We start from the raw sequence: 13,466 nt of genomic DNA, 5'->3' as shown, positions 1-13,466 counted from the left end.
ACAATATAATGACCAAAAGAAAAAAACGTCGTCCTTGGAGACCGCGTTTGAAAAAATTCTCGAATGGGTTAATGGAAAGAAAAATACGCGCACTTACCTTTTTATTCGTCATATACACCGATCGGAAAATCCTTCTTTCCACTGGTATGATATTCGATCGTTTCACTTTAGATAGGATTCCATAGATACTGTGAGTGAGTTAATGAAAACACTACTACAATGGCCAAAGCCACATATACAGATATAGAGGCTGCAAAACACTTTACTTTGGTGAATAGTCAAGTCGACTGCCTACCTATGACCGCCAAATCCGGTTGTGGTCGCGGCGGCAATAAAGTTGCCCTTACCATTATACGTAGTGTTATCTATCGATGATATGATAATAACTGCATAAAAAAAAAGAAAAAGTATTGCGTATGCATGAATACAGACATTTATATAAATTTTGTGTTTTTGAACTTTTAATTCTCTTATGCTTTTGAAAATTCACTGAAATTCTATCATTTACCCACCATTACCAAAATTGCACACTTTAATGAAATTTGTATGTAATCAAAAAGAAACAAAAATAATGATAGTCAACATTTAACAACCAACACAGCATCGATTTACCTGAATATGCTGATTGAGCTAATTATCTCATATAAGAGATTAATTTTTTTAATATTACTATGTGCAATTTTTTCCTAAATGTTGTACTATGCCGCCGTTGGGAATATTTGCAACCAACCTAGCTATCCCTTTTTATACCCTACATAACTTATGGTACAGGGTATATCAAGTTTGTGCGGGCATATGAAGGACTTGAGACTTGAGGACTTTGGTCGATCAGTCGACTCAGAAACATTTTCTGAATCGATCTAAGCTTTTCTGTCCGTATGTCTGTCTGATGTTCATTTCATTTTCTGAATCGATCGAAGCCTTTTTGTCCGTATGTCCGTCTGGTGTCTGCCCATGTATACGTATGTTCAACAAACTAGGAGGATTTTTTCAGACATTTCAATGAAACTTGATACGCTCGTGCACGGTTGGTCTGAGGGCAAGCCCTATTGAAAATGATTAGGATTGGGCTATTGTTTTGATCACTCTCCATACAATGTCTGAAAATAGTATACATTCAAGAATTTCGCGACAAGAATCACTTGGTAAAAATATTTCGGCAAAATTGGTGTGAAAAGTTTAAATTGGGTAGAGCAATTTTTTGAACCTATTGCCACAGGACCATCTCTATGGTAACTGAATGGCAAAAGAATCCTAATTTTCAATTGCGCTTCATGAGAATTCGTTCATACTAATAAGTTGACATAAAAATTGAGTTTACCGAATTTGGATCTCATAGGTCGATTTTTGGCATCCGAACCCTTATAAGGGATCCTATGAAAGATGTGCCTTTATATGCCTAAAGAGTCTAATTTTTAATATTTTTTAATAAAAATTGTTCCTTAGTAAATTAATCAGAGGGAATTTGGATCACGTTGGTCTAATTTTTTAGACAACCATATATAATGGTTCCCATAAAAACAAATCCTCTTATGGCGACAAAGTCTAGTAGGTGGTTTGTTATGACGGAACCAACTGAAAGATAATCAAATCTTTGACAAGAAAATAAATTTGCTAAATTTAGACCACGTTGACCTTTGCGAATTCCCCAGTAAGAGGGAAGTTTTGAAAATTATGCATTTACACTGAAATAATGAATAATTTTTGTTGTGTTGTCACGAAAATGAATGAATCACCTAATGGGGCGATATGGCGTAGAGTAACTAACGGTCGGCCTTGCCTGACCATAGTACTTTTATTTCTTTTTATATATATATACCACTAATTCCACACGGGATGTCTCTGGCACCTGCATCGTTATGGTCAGAAAGAAGTGGGGGAAGAGAGACGTAGGACTTGGCCGCAGTCTAGAATATATATACCCGATTGGTAAAGGCATGGCGCTCACTGCACCTACGATCGCACACCACTAGTAATTGAAGCGTGATCTACCGCACTGGAAATGCTTTTAATATAAACTTTTCCCGACGTGAGATTCAATTCGAGAACCACTAGCTAATTGAAGATAAGTTTCTTTATATGTCGTCTTTAGGCAATTTTACTACGCTTTAAAATTGATACCAATCAGAGAAGGCCGCTTGTTGAAATTAGCATGTTTTAGCAGACCTTTTTCTTCCCCAAAAAAACCTCGAGATTTTGGGAAAACATTTCTATGTTTTTCGTCCAATGGCCCGTATAAGTTTTTATTAACTTCAGAGCTTACCAGAGGAATGAAAAAAGTTTGCTATTGAATTTTCTCTCAGGCTTTCCGGAAACTTTTGTATCATTCATAAAGTCATATTTAACATGAATGTATGGTTAGCAAACGTTTTTTTCATTTCGTATTTATTCTGAAATTTCAAATAAACTTTTTAATGACTCTTTGAAGAAAATGCCCGATGATAAGAAGTGATTCTTACCAGTTTCTATCGGCACATACAAATTTATACACAGAGACACTTACAAATCTGTGAAATGCGTTACTGTCAAGGCAACCAATATACAGAACAGAAATCAACATGTGCCAGCTAGATATAGTTTGATACTTTTTGATCCTTTCGAATCGATCCCCGTATAATAAAATGAAATATCCATTAGAAACCGACCAATGTTCGAATGTCAAAAATATGCATTCATAAGTACAAAATAAACGCTTTTCTTATATTTCCTATACTTAATGTGAATCGTGGGTATGGTGGGTATGTAAATTCCGCCCCTAAAACGAGCATATTATTATTCTCCTTACTTTTTTCTTTTTGTTTTAATATTGCGCAAAAAGTCTTCTTTGTGAACAATGCAGCTAAGAACCGTATATTTGAAATATAAGAAAAAAAAGAAGAGCAAAATAAAAATCGTGTAAAAAAGGATAAAAGAAATTTATTTTTTTCTTTTTTTTTTTAAGAAAAGCACTACGAATTAATTTGTTAAAATAATTTGCTCTATTTATGCTAAAACACACAACAGTGAACTTTAATAACAGACCTAAAGAATAAAATGATTATTTACCTCCTCGTCTACGGTACTAGGATATATGGGTAAATTCTTCTCCACACTGAAATGATCTTCCGTCGTTTTACGATAGGCAGGATTCTCAAAATTCATAGAATTCACGGAACGCCTTCTATAATGACGATACCCAAGATATAATATCTGCAAAACAATATCAATTTCAGTTAAGCATAAATAAATGTTTCAGTTGTAAATTTACCGCTCCTAGCACTAGCGATACACCGAGTAAACCTCCTGAGACTATCAAAGCGATATAGCCGGAATCAGGTTGCACTGCAGTAGCGGTAACGTTGCTACTACCGCCATGCGTAAGGTTACGAAACAAATGCTTATTAGCTGTATAAAAAAAAAGAAGTCAATAAATACATTATGTTTACATTAAGAAAAATTTAAGGTTATGTTTATTCTTCGAGAGAAAGCTTAAAAGTTATAAGCCGAATTTCAAACAGAATTCAAGATGACTGAACATGCAGGTAGACAGAAAAGTAGGCGCATCTATGAAGAGGTATAGCAAGGAAAAAGTAGCCGGAGAGATGCTCGAGTGGGTCAGAAAGGGGCGGGGGGGGGCGCCCCCCCAGCTAGTCGTGCAGGCAGCAAAAAGGACAGATAAATAAAGAGAGACAAGAAGGTTGACAAACAACTAGCGGTCAGGCAGATAGCAAGAAAGTCGAATAGGCGAGCAGAGAAAAACACGAAGAGTCGAAAAGACGAACACGTAGGTAGAGGGCGCAAAGGGAAACGAAGACAGACAAGAAGATAAACAAATACATAAAGAAGTAGGAATGATGACAAGCAGACAACAGATAAACGACGTACTTATGGGCAATCGGAAAAACAGACAGCTGGTTGCTAATCAGATAGGCAGTTGGGCAAAAGGAAAGACAGATGGATAGACGAAGATGCTTAATTCATTGACAGATGGTAAGGACAAAATCGAAGTGTTTTCATTTACTAAACGACATAAGTTTACATCTAACTTAAGTTGAAGTAAACTTAAAGAAGAAAAGAAGAAGAAGAATTTTTGTTAAACTTATGAGTACCACTTGTGTATTGGGCTTTATTAGTAATAAAAAATTCATAGCAAAAAGAAAAAATCAGAAACTTACAATCTTCGGCACACGTTTGTCCATCTTCCATTAAACGCAGACCGGTGGGGCAGGCGCATGTTATACGAGGGCTGCGTTGATTAATGAACGGCGCCGGTAAACATAAATGTGAACAATGTCCGTTTGCTGTCTGACAATAATTTTCACCATCTGGCTGACGATACGGATGATACACATGTACAACCATCGGATGTTGCAGCTGATGTTATAGTTTTTTTTTTTTTTTGTCGTAAAAGTTTATACGGCATTTACATTGCACACAACCGTCCGTTGAAGATGTAAAGAAAAACAAAGTATTTAAAATTTAACGTAACTACATTCATTTATAATGCAGCATAATTTATCGTTATGTCACATATATACTATATGAAATGTACTGCAATATGTCTAGTGCAGAAAGATTGAAGTGTTATACCTCAAGCCAGAAGGTTACCACAGGGCTTAAGCTACTTCCTACTATTTCCATAATGTAATCTGATTGCCATTGTTGTTGCCGGGTGTAATTTCGTTTGCTTCATTGTCCAAGGAAGCCATTACCCTATTTCTAAGTCCAATTGACCAATTTTTTGGCCAAATTTTTTGCGATCGGATAATGTTACAACAGACGTTACAGGCGGATATGTTTGAATCGATGCGAAATTTGATATTGATCACATTGATGGTCACAAAAGATTGTAAATAGAGGAATAATGGGACGTAGCATTTGTATATGTTCGGCTTGGTGGAGTGTATGTCTTAAAAAATGGGAAAGACGGCTGCTATTGGCAGCATAAGCAAAAAACGAGGATACGGGGTTACAACTCCCCATAACGGGTTGAAAAAAACACTGAGCCAGCAGAGTGGTCTTTTTTACGGCCTTGATAGATGAACAGATCTCTTCTACCTCTGTAGAAAACTTCCCGCACGCATGAGCATAGCGGGGCCTTCGTTACGCTAATGGTCGAAGAATGTGAAAAGTGATGGACGACACATTATCGCCATCAATAAGCACATGTTGCTGTCGCTGCATGTACTTTATATTACGTCCAAGCAAGACCTGGTAGTCTCGCCTGAAAGCCTAAGTAGGTAAGTTACTGTCTACTCCTGACCACAAGTAATTAAGTGATGATAAGGAGTGTGTAACCAATTATATATGAAATTGGTCTTCTGAGTATTTTTTTGTTGCCTATCAGTATTGTGAACACTCGTACTTTTTATTTCTTATTCCTTACAACGCGTGCAGTTTTACAAATACGCTCTCAGTCAGATTGCCTACACTTGTAAAGTTTTACATCTGTTGCAAGGGAAAAACTTTTAATCCCAAAGAGGCATTTACTTGACCATTTAAACAAACTTCTGCTTACAAGTTGGTGTCGTGTTCTTGCTACCAACATTATGTTCTGTTTACCTCTTAACTTGTAAAAACTCCTTACATTCATTCATTGTTGACGTAGTGCACATACTTTTATTTGTAAAACACTTTATGCGCTCTTACTACATAATTAATGCACACCAGAATGTATTTACCGCCTGTAAAGGTGTGGGCCAACACGTGCATTGTTGTTTTCATTTGGTGTTTTTGAGTAAGAGAAAATATTAATAATTCACAAAACGTTGCACAAAACCCAAAGGGTTTAACTCGATCACTGGCTTTAAAATTCTTTTATGGTTCAAGCTTTAAAAGCTTTTTAATAATATTTTCGTAATTTTTTTATTCGAACTTACCATATGCATAGCAGTTATAGCTTCTACATCTTGACCATTGAACTTGTTTGCTTTAAACACTGTTTGCTTATCCCAATCGGTCCAATATAAATAGTCTTCAAATGTTGTTATTGAAAAAGGATGACGCAGATATTCAGTTGAATATAAAATTTGGCGACGTTGTGAGCCATCGTAATTAACCGATGAGATGATATTTAGTTTACCATCAACCCAATAAAGACGTTTGCGTACCATATCCAATGTAATGCCATTTGGCCATTTCACATCATAATTAACAATAGTAAGGCGATGTGTACCATCCATACCAGCACGTTCAATACGCGGTGAAGCACCCCAATCGGACCAATACATCCAACTGGAGAAATGAGAAGAGAAAGTGAAAATTTTTTAAAGAAAATTATTTCAATGAATTATATTTTACCCATCAATTGGGTCCAGGGCTATTGAACGCGGTACATTCAATTCATCTTTAATTAGTATTTTTTCCGTATTACCATTAAAGTCGGTTAACTCAATGGTACTTTTATGCGTATCAGTAAAGTAGATATGATTGTAAATCCAATCCACGGCCAAACCATCTGATGTTACACCACTGGCTTTTAAAACAACAGTTTTCTCATTGCCTTCATCAATCGGAGCTCTGCAACGGAAGATAAATACTTAGTAAGAACTTAAGGTCTCATTTTGTGTTGTTCCAAATATTATTATTAAGTCAATGATGATTTCTAATTAAATCAATTTTAAATACATCGGATTTTGACAGGTAGCGAGAGATTATAATACAATAGATTCTAATAAGCGGCATTGAGTTCTATTCGTATCTATTCTGACAGATAATGGAAGGTTCCAATAGGAGATGAACTTCAATATCGTCGATTCTGCTAAGTAAGGGTAAATTTTTACAAGTACTGGTGAATTCTAATAGGGTCAATCCTACTAAAGTCCATTCTGAAAAATCACATTGGATATAAACTTAAGCAACATCTTATACCTAAATATCTATACGCATGCGCGAAGTTAAATTAGCTTAGATACAAAACATGTTGATTTGAATTAAGATAACAACAGTTATTCTCCGTACACATTGACCTAGGAAGCTAAATATAGAAGGGAAAATCTGGCTCGCCTGCTAGCCGAAGAGGACATTTACTGTAGAAGAGATGGACTCAGAAGGCAGTACATAGCTAGACCAAAGAATCTTACGTAAAGTGGAAAACCCTTGCCTCGGACAGGAAAAGCCCAAGTTCTAGTGTCCCTTTCCGGGCCAACACTTTTAAAAAATCGGTCTAATCCACACGGAAAGAAACCACTCGCTTGGGCATGTTTTTCCTTTATCCCATCTTTACGGCGACACGACGCTAACTATCATATAGAAATTTTCTCGACACTTTCTGAGAATCTTTCGAACTTAGGTTTTTCAATGTATCTGGAATCCAAATCTAACCCAATTTAAGCTTTCATGTAAGTTCAGAAAAAAGAATCGGGGCTCTTTATAAATCCTTCCAGGTTATTTTGGCATCTGATTTGTCCACGGCCGATATTTGCGGTGAGAGAAATCCGCGCTAGTAAACAGAATTTTTTTGATGTTTTATTCCCACACTGATATTAGATTCATCAAGTTGTTCGACTGCTCAATCCCGATTACCACAAAGTACCCATTTCTAGTCTAAGCGAACCATGCTGTTAGATGACTTGCCAAGTGATCAAATATAAAGAACATCGAAAAATGCTAAAAACATTGGTTTCTTTTTCTTCTAACTTTCGCTTATTATAAATACATATATTAATACACTTACTTGTAAATGCTTTGTGTTGATACATCGCTCCAGAATATCATGCCAGTGCGGAATGCGAAATCTAATGCTGTAGCTGATTTTGTATTATTTACAATCGATGTCATTTCCATTCGATCTAAAGCAATTTTCCTAATATCATGACGTCGCGCTAGCAAAAGCGAAGCATGCCCTTCGATGGCTTTGCAACGCGTATGATTACGGGGATCGTGTCTATAACCGCCTACGCATTCGCATTTAAAGCCACCAATTTCATTGATGCATATTTGTGAGCAAATACCCGAATCTTCGGTACATTCGTTCACATCCGCGCAAGATCGATTATTAATGAGTTTGTACCTAAAACAAAAAAGCACAATAAAAACTGATTCACTGAAAGGCGCATTATTTTCAACGAAATCCTAATCAAATAAAGTGCATTGTGCGAACCTCTTCCTGGTATTTAACCAAATAACAAATATGTTCAAACCTTTATCACCAATAATTTTTGAAGCAGCCGATCTGATATGGTCAATTAAATGTTTGATTCCGTAATTCTTTCAAGCGATAACTATTTACTGCAATGTATTAAGTTGGAAACTACAAAACGAGCGTTTTTTGTTAAGTCTGTGTTGCACATAGGTTGACATTGAAAAATGGCCCCGCCATGTTAGCTTTCTCGATTTTTTTGCCCATAAACTACAACCGACGCACGATGTAAATTTTTATGTAGAAATTTAGTTTTTGTCATCTTCTTTAGTCTATTCTAGGATAACCGTTGATAGGTATATAAAATTTGTTGGCTGCCGAATATAATTTTCTGACTTTCCTTCTCATGATACCATTGTACATACAAAGTAGACGTATGCGGTCCACGTATTCCTGCCCTTATGCAGAGAAAAAGATATCACTTAAAAATTTGGAAAAGTGTGTGAGTATGACGCAAGCAGGTCAAAGAAACGCAAATCGAGAGCACAAGATATAGAGAATATGAATTTCCACAAAAAATTCTATAAAAATTCTATAAAAATAGAAAAAATCAGCCACGCCCAACCAATATTGTTATTATATTTTCCGTGTTGTTCCTTTCTTACAATCTTTTATAGTATATCGGTGATGGTGATTGTATAAAAGACTCGTCGAATTTTTATAGTTCACAGAAACATCTGCACAAGCTTGACATATTACGATTATGTAAAGACAGACGTATCTTGGGCCACGTAACAAGTTACAAGGCATTTTTTTCTTTGTAGTTTGTGTGATTTAACAAACTTATTTCATAATAAAACAAGTAAGCACATTATAGTTGAACAAGGCCGACCGTTAAATACCCTACAACACGCTGTCTAACACAATTATTATTTTTATTATAGAACACAAAAATTACGTCTTCCTTTGGGGGAGCGGGCCTAAAACGCAACCTAACATAATACAAGCTTAATCCGTACATAGCGCAGGATCCGAAAATTGGCGTAGGCAAATTTTGTAAAGTTCATTTTTGTACGAAATTACTATTATGGGTCAATTTCCATCACCACAAAAAATAGTACAGGATTGTCCAAACTTGGTACAGTTAATTTTTTGAGAGTAAATTATTGTTATTGTATAATTTTCGTCATAAAGCATTGCAAATTATACCTTTCCGTTGTATGAACTTCAGTTTTCGTTATATGGAAGGAGGTTCAAGAACTACCCCATCCGGGCGAAAGTTTTCATTCCAAATTAGAATGCCGAAATACTACTACTTCACCACTTTTCTGGAGGAAATTTCGGAAAATATCATTTTTTTTCATATAACGACTTTTCAGAATAGGGCGTTATATGGTGAGTGATCGAAAAAGTGAACCTATCCGAACCATTTTGAATAGTGTTCGTAGTTGGGTTAAAACACGTCACTGCACCAAATTTCATAAAAAATTATCTCAAAAATCACGATTTGTAGATTGAGCGCAAAAATACATATGCAGACATCGCACGGACAGGTAGGCATAGATCAATCCAGATTATGATTTTGAATCGATCAGTATAATAAAAAGTAGGTCTATTTTAAGCCCTTCTTGGCACCAACTCAATATACCCGGCATCACAAGTAGTGTAGGGTAAAACTAACATCATAACGTTTTCTTATGACTGTTGCTTCGGAATACAAAAATTGATACAAAATGCAAACGATTATAATAAGAATATGCATCAGTTCCTTTTACGATTAGTGACCGGTCAAAACCCCGGAATATATCCCTTATTTATTCAAAAAAAAAAAAGAACATAAAAGTTCTTTTCGTGTGTTTAATAATGCCGAATGGATCCCCATTTAATGGCACCCAGCCAGTACTTTTTTAAAATTCTCCCCATTTGACTGAATATATGTTTATTGAAAAAAACAGTGCAGAAACAAACTTAAAAGGAGCTATCATTGACCTTTAATCGAATCACGTGCATTATAATGTAAACGCTTTCGCTTCACTGGCACACGAGCGAAATAAGCCGACGATTAGCAGTACTAAATTTACGATAAACGACACGTACGTTTGTTCGTTTATTTATCGTTTAACTAAATCATAGCCAATACGGACTAATTCTTGATACATATCACTGCACATCATTCATGACACATTTCATTTAGGTCAATCATCTCACACACACAAATCACAAATCCATAAGCACTTTAGAAGGATTATTCAAAAAAAAAAAAAGAAGAATTATTATTTTACTTCAGCATGCATACACACACTTATGAGTTTGTACATATTTGATTAAAATTGCATTAAAAGTTGAAAAATAAAAAAAAATTCTTGCATAAATCATCTAACATAATGTATTGCATAGAGATTAAATTTCAACGTCAACTCTACTGATTGATTTACGTATCACCCTTTTAACGCACTCTCTCCCTCCCTCTCACTCTCTCTCTGTCTCTCACCAGGCAAATTGAATTAACTTCGCATTATATGCAAGTGTATGTGCAAAACAGTTTTGCATATAAATCATACGATTGTAATGATTTGTTGCGTGTCAAATCATTCGTAGTTGTTGTTGAACACTACGTTATTGCAAATAGCGATTTGCTGAGGCAAAATCTGAGAATTAGGAGAGAATAGTCGGAATTTATGTTATAAATTTATTTCTCCATTTTTTCTGATTACCACTTAATCAAGGATTGTCTGTAGGTTTGATGATAGTCAGGACACATTGTAGATGTAGTAGGGGAGAAGAGGAGGTTATGTTTTGCGTACGCTTGGATTGAAGAGTATAAGCATAAAAACTTATTATAGGGGATTACAATCCACTCACAAATTCCTCGATATACTACTGTGTTCACAATATTAGACGCGTTCTGCTTATTATTCTAGGGGACTGCAAGAGCTTTTAAAGAACTGTCCTCTTAGCAGATTCTTTCTTACATTTCTTTGAGTCATCGCATGGCTTTATTCAGATTTGCTATTTTAGCATAAACCTGAAGGCTGAAGGGAAATAGTCCCAAGTCTCTAGTGAGGATAAACTAGGGTGGGAAATTTCGTCTCTTTTCACCTATACCGTCTGAATCTATATGAGAATAGCTTTTGGATATGCTAAGCAAATTCACATGAACAATTGTCTTTATTTTTTTACTTTTTTCTCTCTCTTTTCAGTCAGGGAATGACAGGCAGAAATGAGGAAAGAGAGAAGGTGTGAAGATAGATTCGAATTTAACTATGAAAGACGGGTGCGGTCGACACTTCGTTATTTCTGACTGTTTCTTTCTCTTCTTGCTCTTCTTGTGTGTTACACGGATAGCGGTCATCCCCTGAGTGACGGATCATGTCAAAAAAAAAAAAAAAAATCCCTTCAATAGAGTTCTGTAAGTACCTTAGCGAGCCCTACTAAGTAGTCAGGATCATATTATTGGTGATACGAGGTGAAAGTTAGGAAACGTAAGATGTTTTTGCAAACACCTCGTGAAACCATATAAAAATACCCTTTAAATAAGCTAAAGCAATTCAAAGCTTTCCTTTCGCAATTATTTTTACGATTTTTTTCAAATTTGCTCTGTTCACATAGAACGTCACGTTCAAAGTAGTTCTCAAACTTAATTAATATTACTTGTTACTAGATTCGCTCGGCCGAGAAGGAATTTGTAGTGCATCACGATAATCAAGGAAAACTGTCGCCTTGATTTTAAAGCGACTTTATCGTTTATTCTTCACTCTTGGCTCTACTTTTCTATGGTATTCGCTCGGTTGTTTCGTAAATCTATGTCTCATGTCCCGCAACAATGTAAGTCAGAAATCATCAGGTCTCATACATTGCAAAAATCAGAAAAAATACTTTTTATGTCGCACAAAACCAAGTGCAGCTGAAACTCGAATAACGTTTATAATGTGAAACTTGACACAGATATCTTTCATAGTGTTACCAATTTAGAGAAAAGATATTTCCGATATTGCGGGTATTCCCCCGCAATTTAATTTGAATATCGATCTTACTTTCTGCTGACTGTATTTTCTTAGAAAAAGATAGTCCACAACCTCATCCACTTACCTATGCAAATAAAAACATTATAGTCAGGCAAGGCCGACTCTTAGGTACCGTACGTCACTTCGCTTAGTGCATTTATTCACCCATTTTGGTAATAATATACCAAAAAGTTACCCCTTATTTTCATACAAAGGTATACTTTTGATGAAGCCCGAGGAATTCTTATATGCGGTGGTATTCAAAAAATAGACCTACGCGGTCGGAATTCAGTAAGTTCGGATTCTATGTCAATTTACTATTATAAACTAGTTTTCACTATGAAATATTAGAAATCTTTTTAGTACATAGCAGATTTCGTTTTCGTAGAAACATTTATATGAGAGCCGTTTCGCAACATTGCAAAAGTTTCAAAAAATTGCCGTTAGAAAGTTTTCATACAAATTTAAAATGCCGAAATGATACTACTTAGCCACTTTTGCCGAGAAATTTTGGTAATCGAAATTATTTTCCATGTAACGACTTTTCAGGATAGGACATTATACGGGGAGTGATCGAACCGCTTTCAATAGCATTTGCTCTTGGGGCAAAACACGTCACTGTACTAAATTTCATTAAAATATCTCAAAAACTCCGGCCTACAGCTTGAACGCAAATTTAAATGGACAGACATGGGATGGATAGACAAACAGACAAGCTTAGATCAATTCAGATTATGATTCTAAATCGATCGGTATAAGAAAAGGTGGGTCTACCTTAAGCGCTTCTGATTGTTACATACGTCCGCACAAACATACCTTCTACGAATGGTATAGGGTATAAAGACACGAGCCTAAAAAGTCTGACATTTATTTCGTATGTTCCGATTTTTGCCTTTAAATCGGTTATGCCTGCAGATTTTATGCTTGTGCTTCTATTCTCGTGTGGTAACAACGCTCACGATGATCGGGGTACAACAAGGGTGGCAACGCCAATAAAAAGTGAAGGGAAAAATTGAACTTTAATGTAGAAGTTTTCCAATTGCGAGGCGTACAATTATTTGGTGTTTGATACAATAAAAGTAAGTAATGAATAAATCCTCTATATGCGTTGAGTCAGTCTACAGAGTCAATGAAAGTGAAACAGCAGGTGCGCGCTTATAAAAATGCCAAATTCTGAAATAATGATAATATATATACAAAAAATAAAAGAAAAAAAAGTTTGTTTATTGGATTATAAAAAGCAGGTAAAATTACAATAACATTTTATCTGCACTAAGGAGGAGAGTGTCATAAAAAAAATATTCTTGCAATTGATAGACATACATACCCATATGTATTAGTAGCAACAAATGTATTATTTTCATATTTGGCGCGTTAATATGAAGGCAATAAAAAGACTGCAT

At 35.5% G+C, this 13,466-nt stretch overlaps 1 protein-coding gene across 1 annotated transcript in view; it reads right to left on the bottom strand.

Moving 5' to 3' along the window:
- LOC119639922 (low-density lipoprotein receptor-like) overlaps positions 1-13,466 on the bottom strand; it is a 97,923-nt gene that overhangs the window by 4,185 nt on the left and 80,272 nt on the right. The window contains exons 7-14 of the mRNA XM_038037646.1: positions 7,655-7,990; positions 6,280-6,498; positions 5,859-6,213; positions 4,155-4,353; positions 3,248-3,384; positions 3,046-3,189; positions 2,786-2,839; positions 98-386 (exon numbers count right to left, since the gene is read on the bottom strand). Of these exons, the coding sequence (XP_037893574.1) occupies positions 2,801-2,839; positions 3,046-3,189; positions 3,248-3,384; positions 4,155-4,353; positions 5,859-6,213; positions 6,280-6,498; positions 7,655-7,990 (1,429 nt within the window). The 3' untranslated portion in view covers positions 98-386; positions 2,786-2,800. The remainder of the gene's footprint in view (positions 1-97; positions 387-2,785; positions 2,840-3,045; positions 3,190-3,247; positions 3,385-4,154; positions 4,354-5,858; positions 6,214-6,279; positions 6,499-7,654; positions 7,991-13,466) is intronic.

This window comes from Glossina fuscipes, unplaced genomic scaffold (genome assembly GCF_014805625.2).
Source record: "Glossina fuscipes isolate IAEA_lab_2018 unplaced genomic scaffold, Yale_Gfus_2 114, whole genome shotgun sequence".
NCBI lineage: Eukaryota > Metazoa > Arthropoda > Insecta > Diptera > Glossinidae > Glossina > Glossina fuscipes.
The sequence above is the reverse complement of the archived record's forward strand: the minus strand, read 5'-3'. Positions and strand labels throughout refer to the sequence as shown.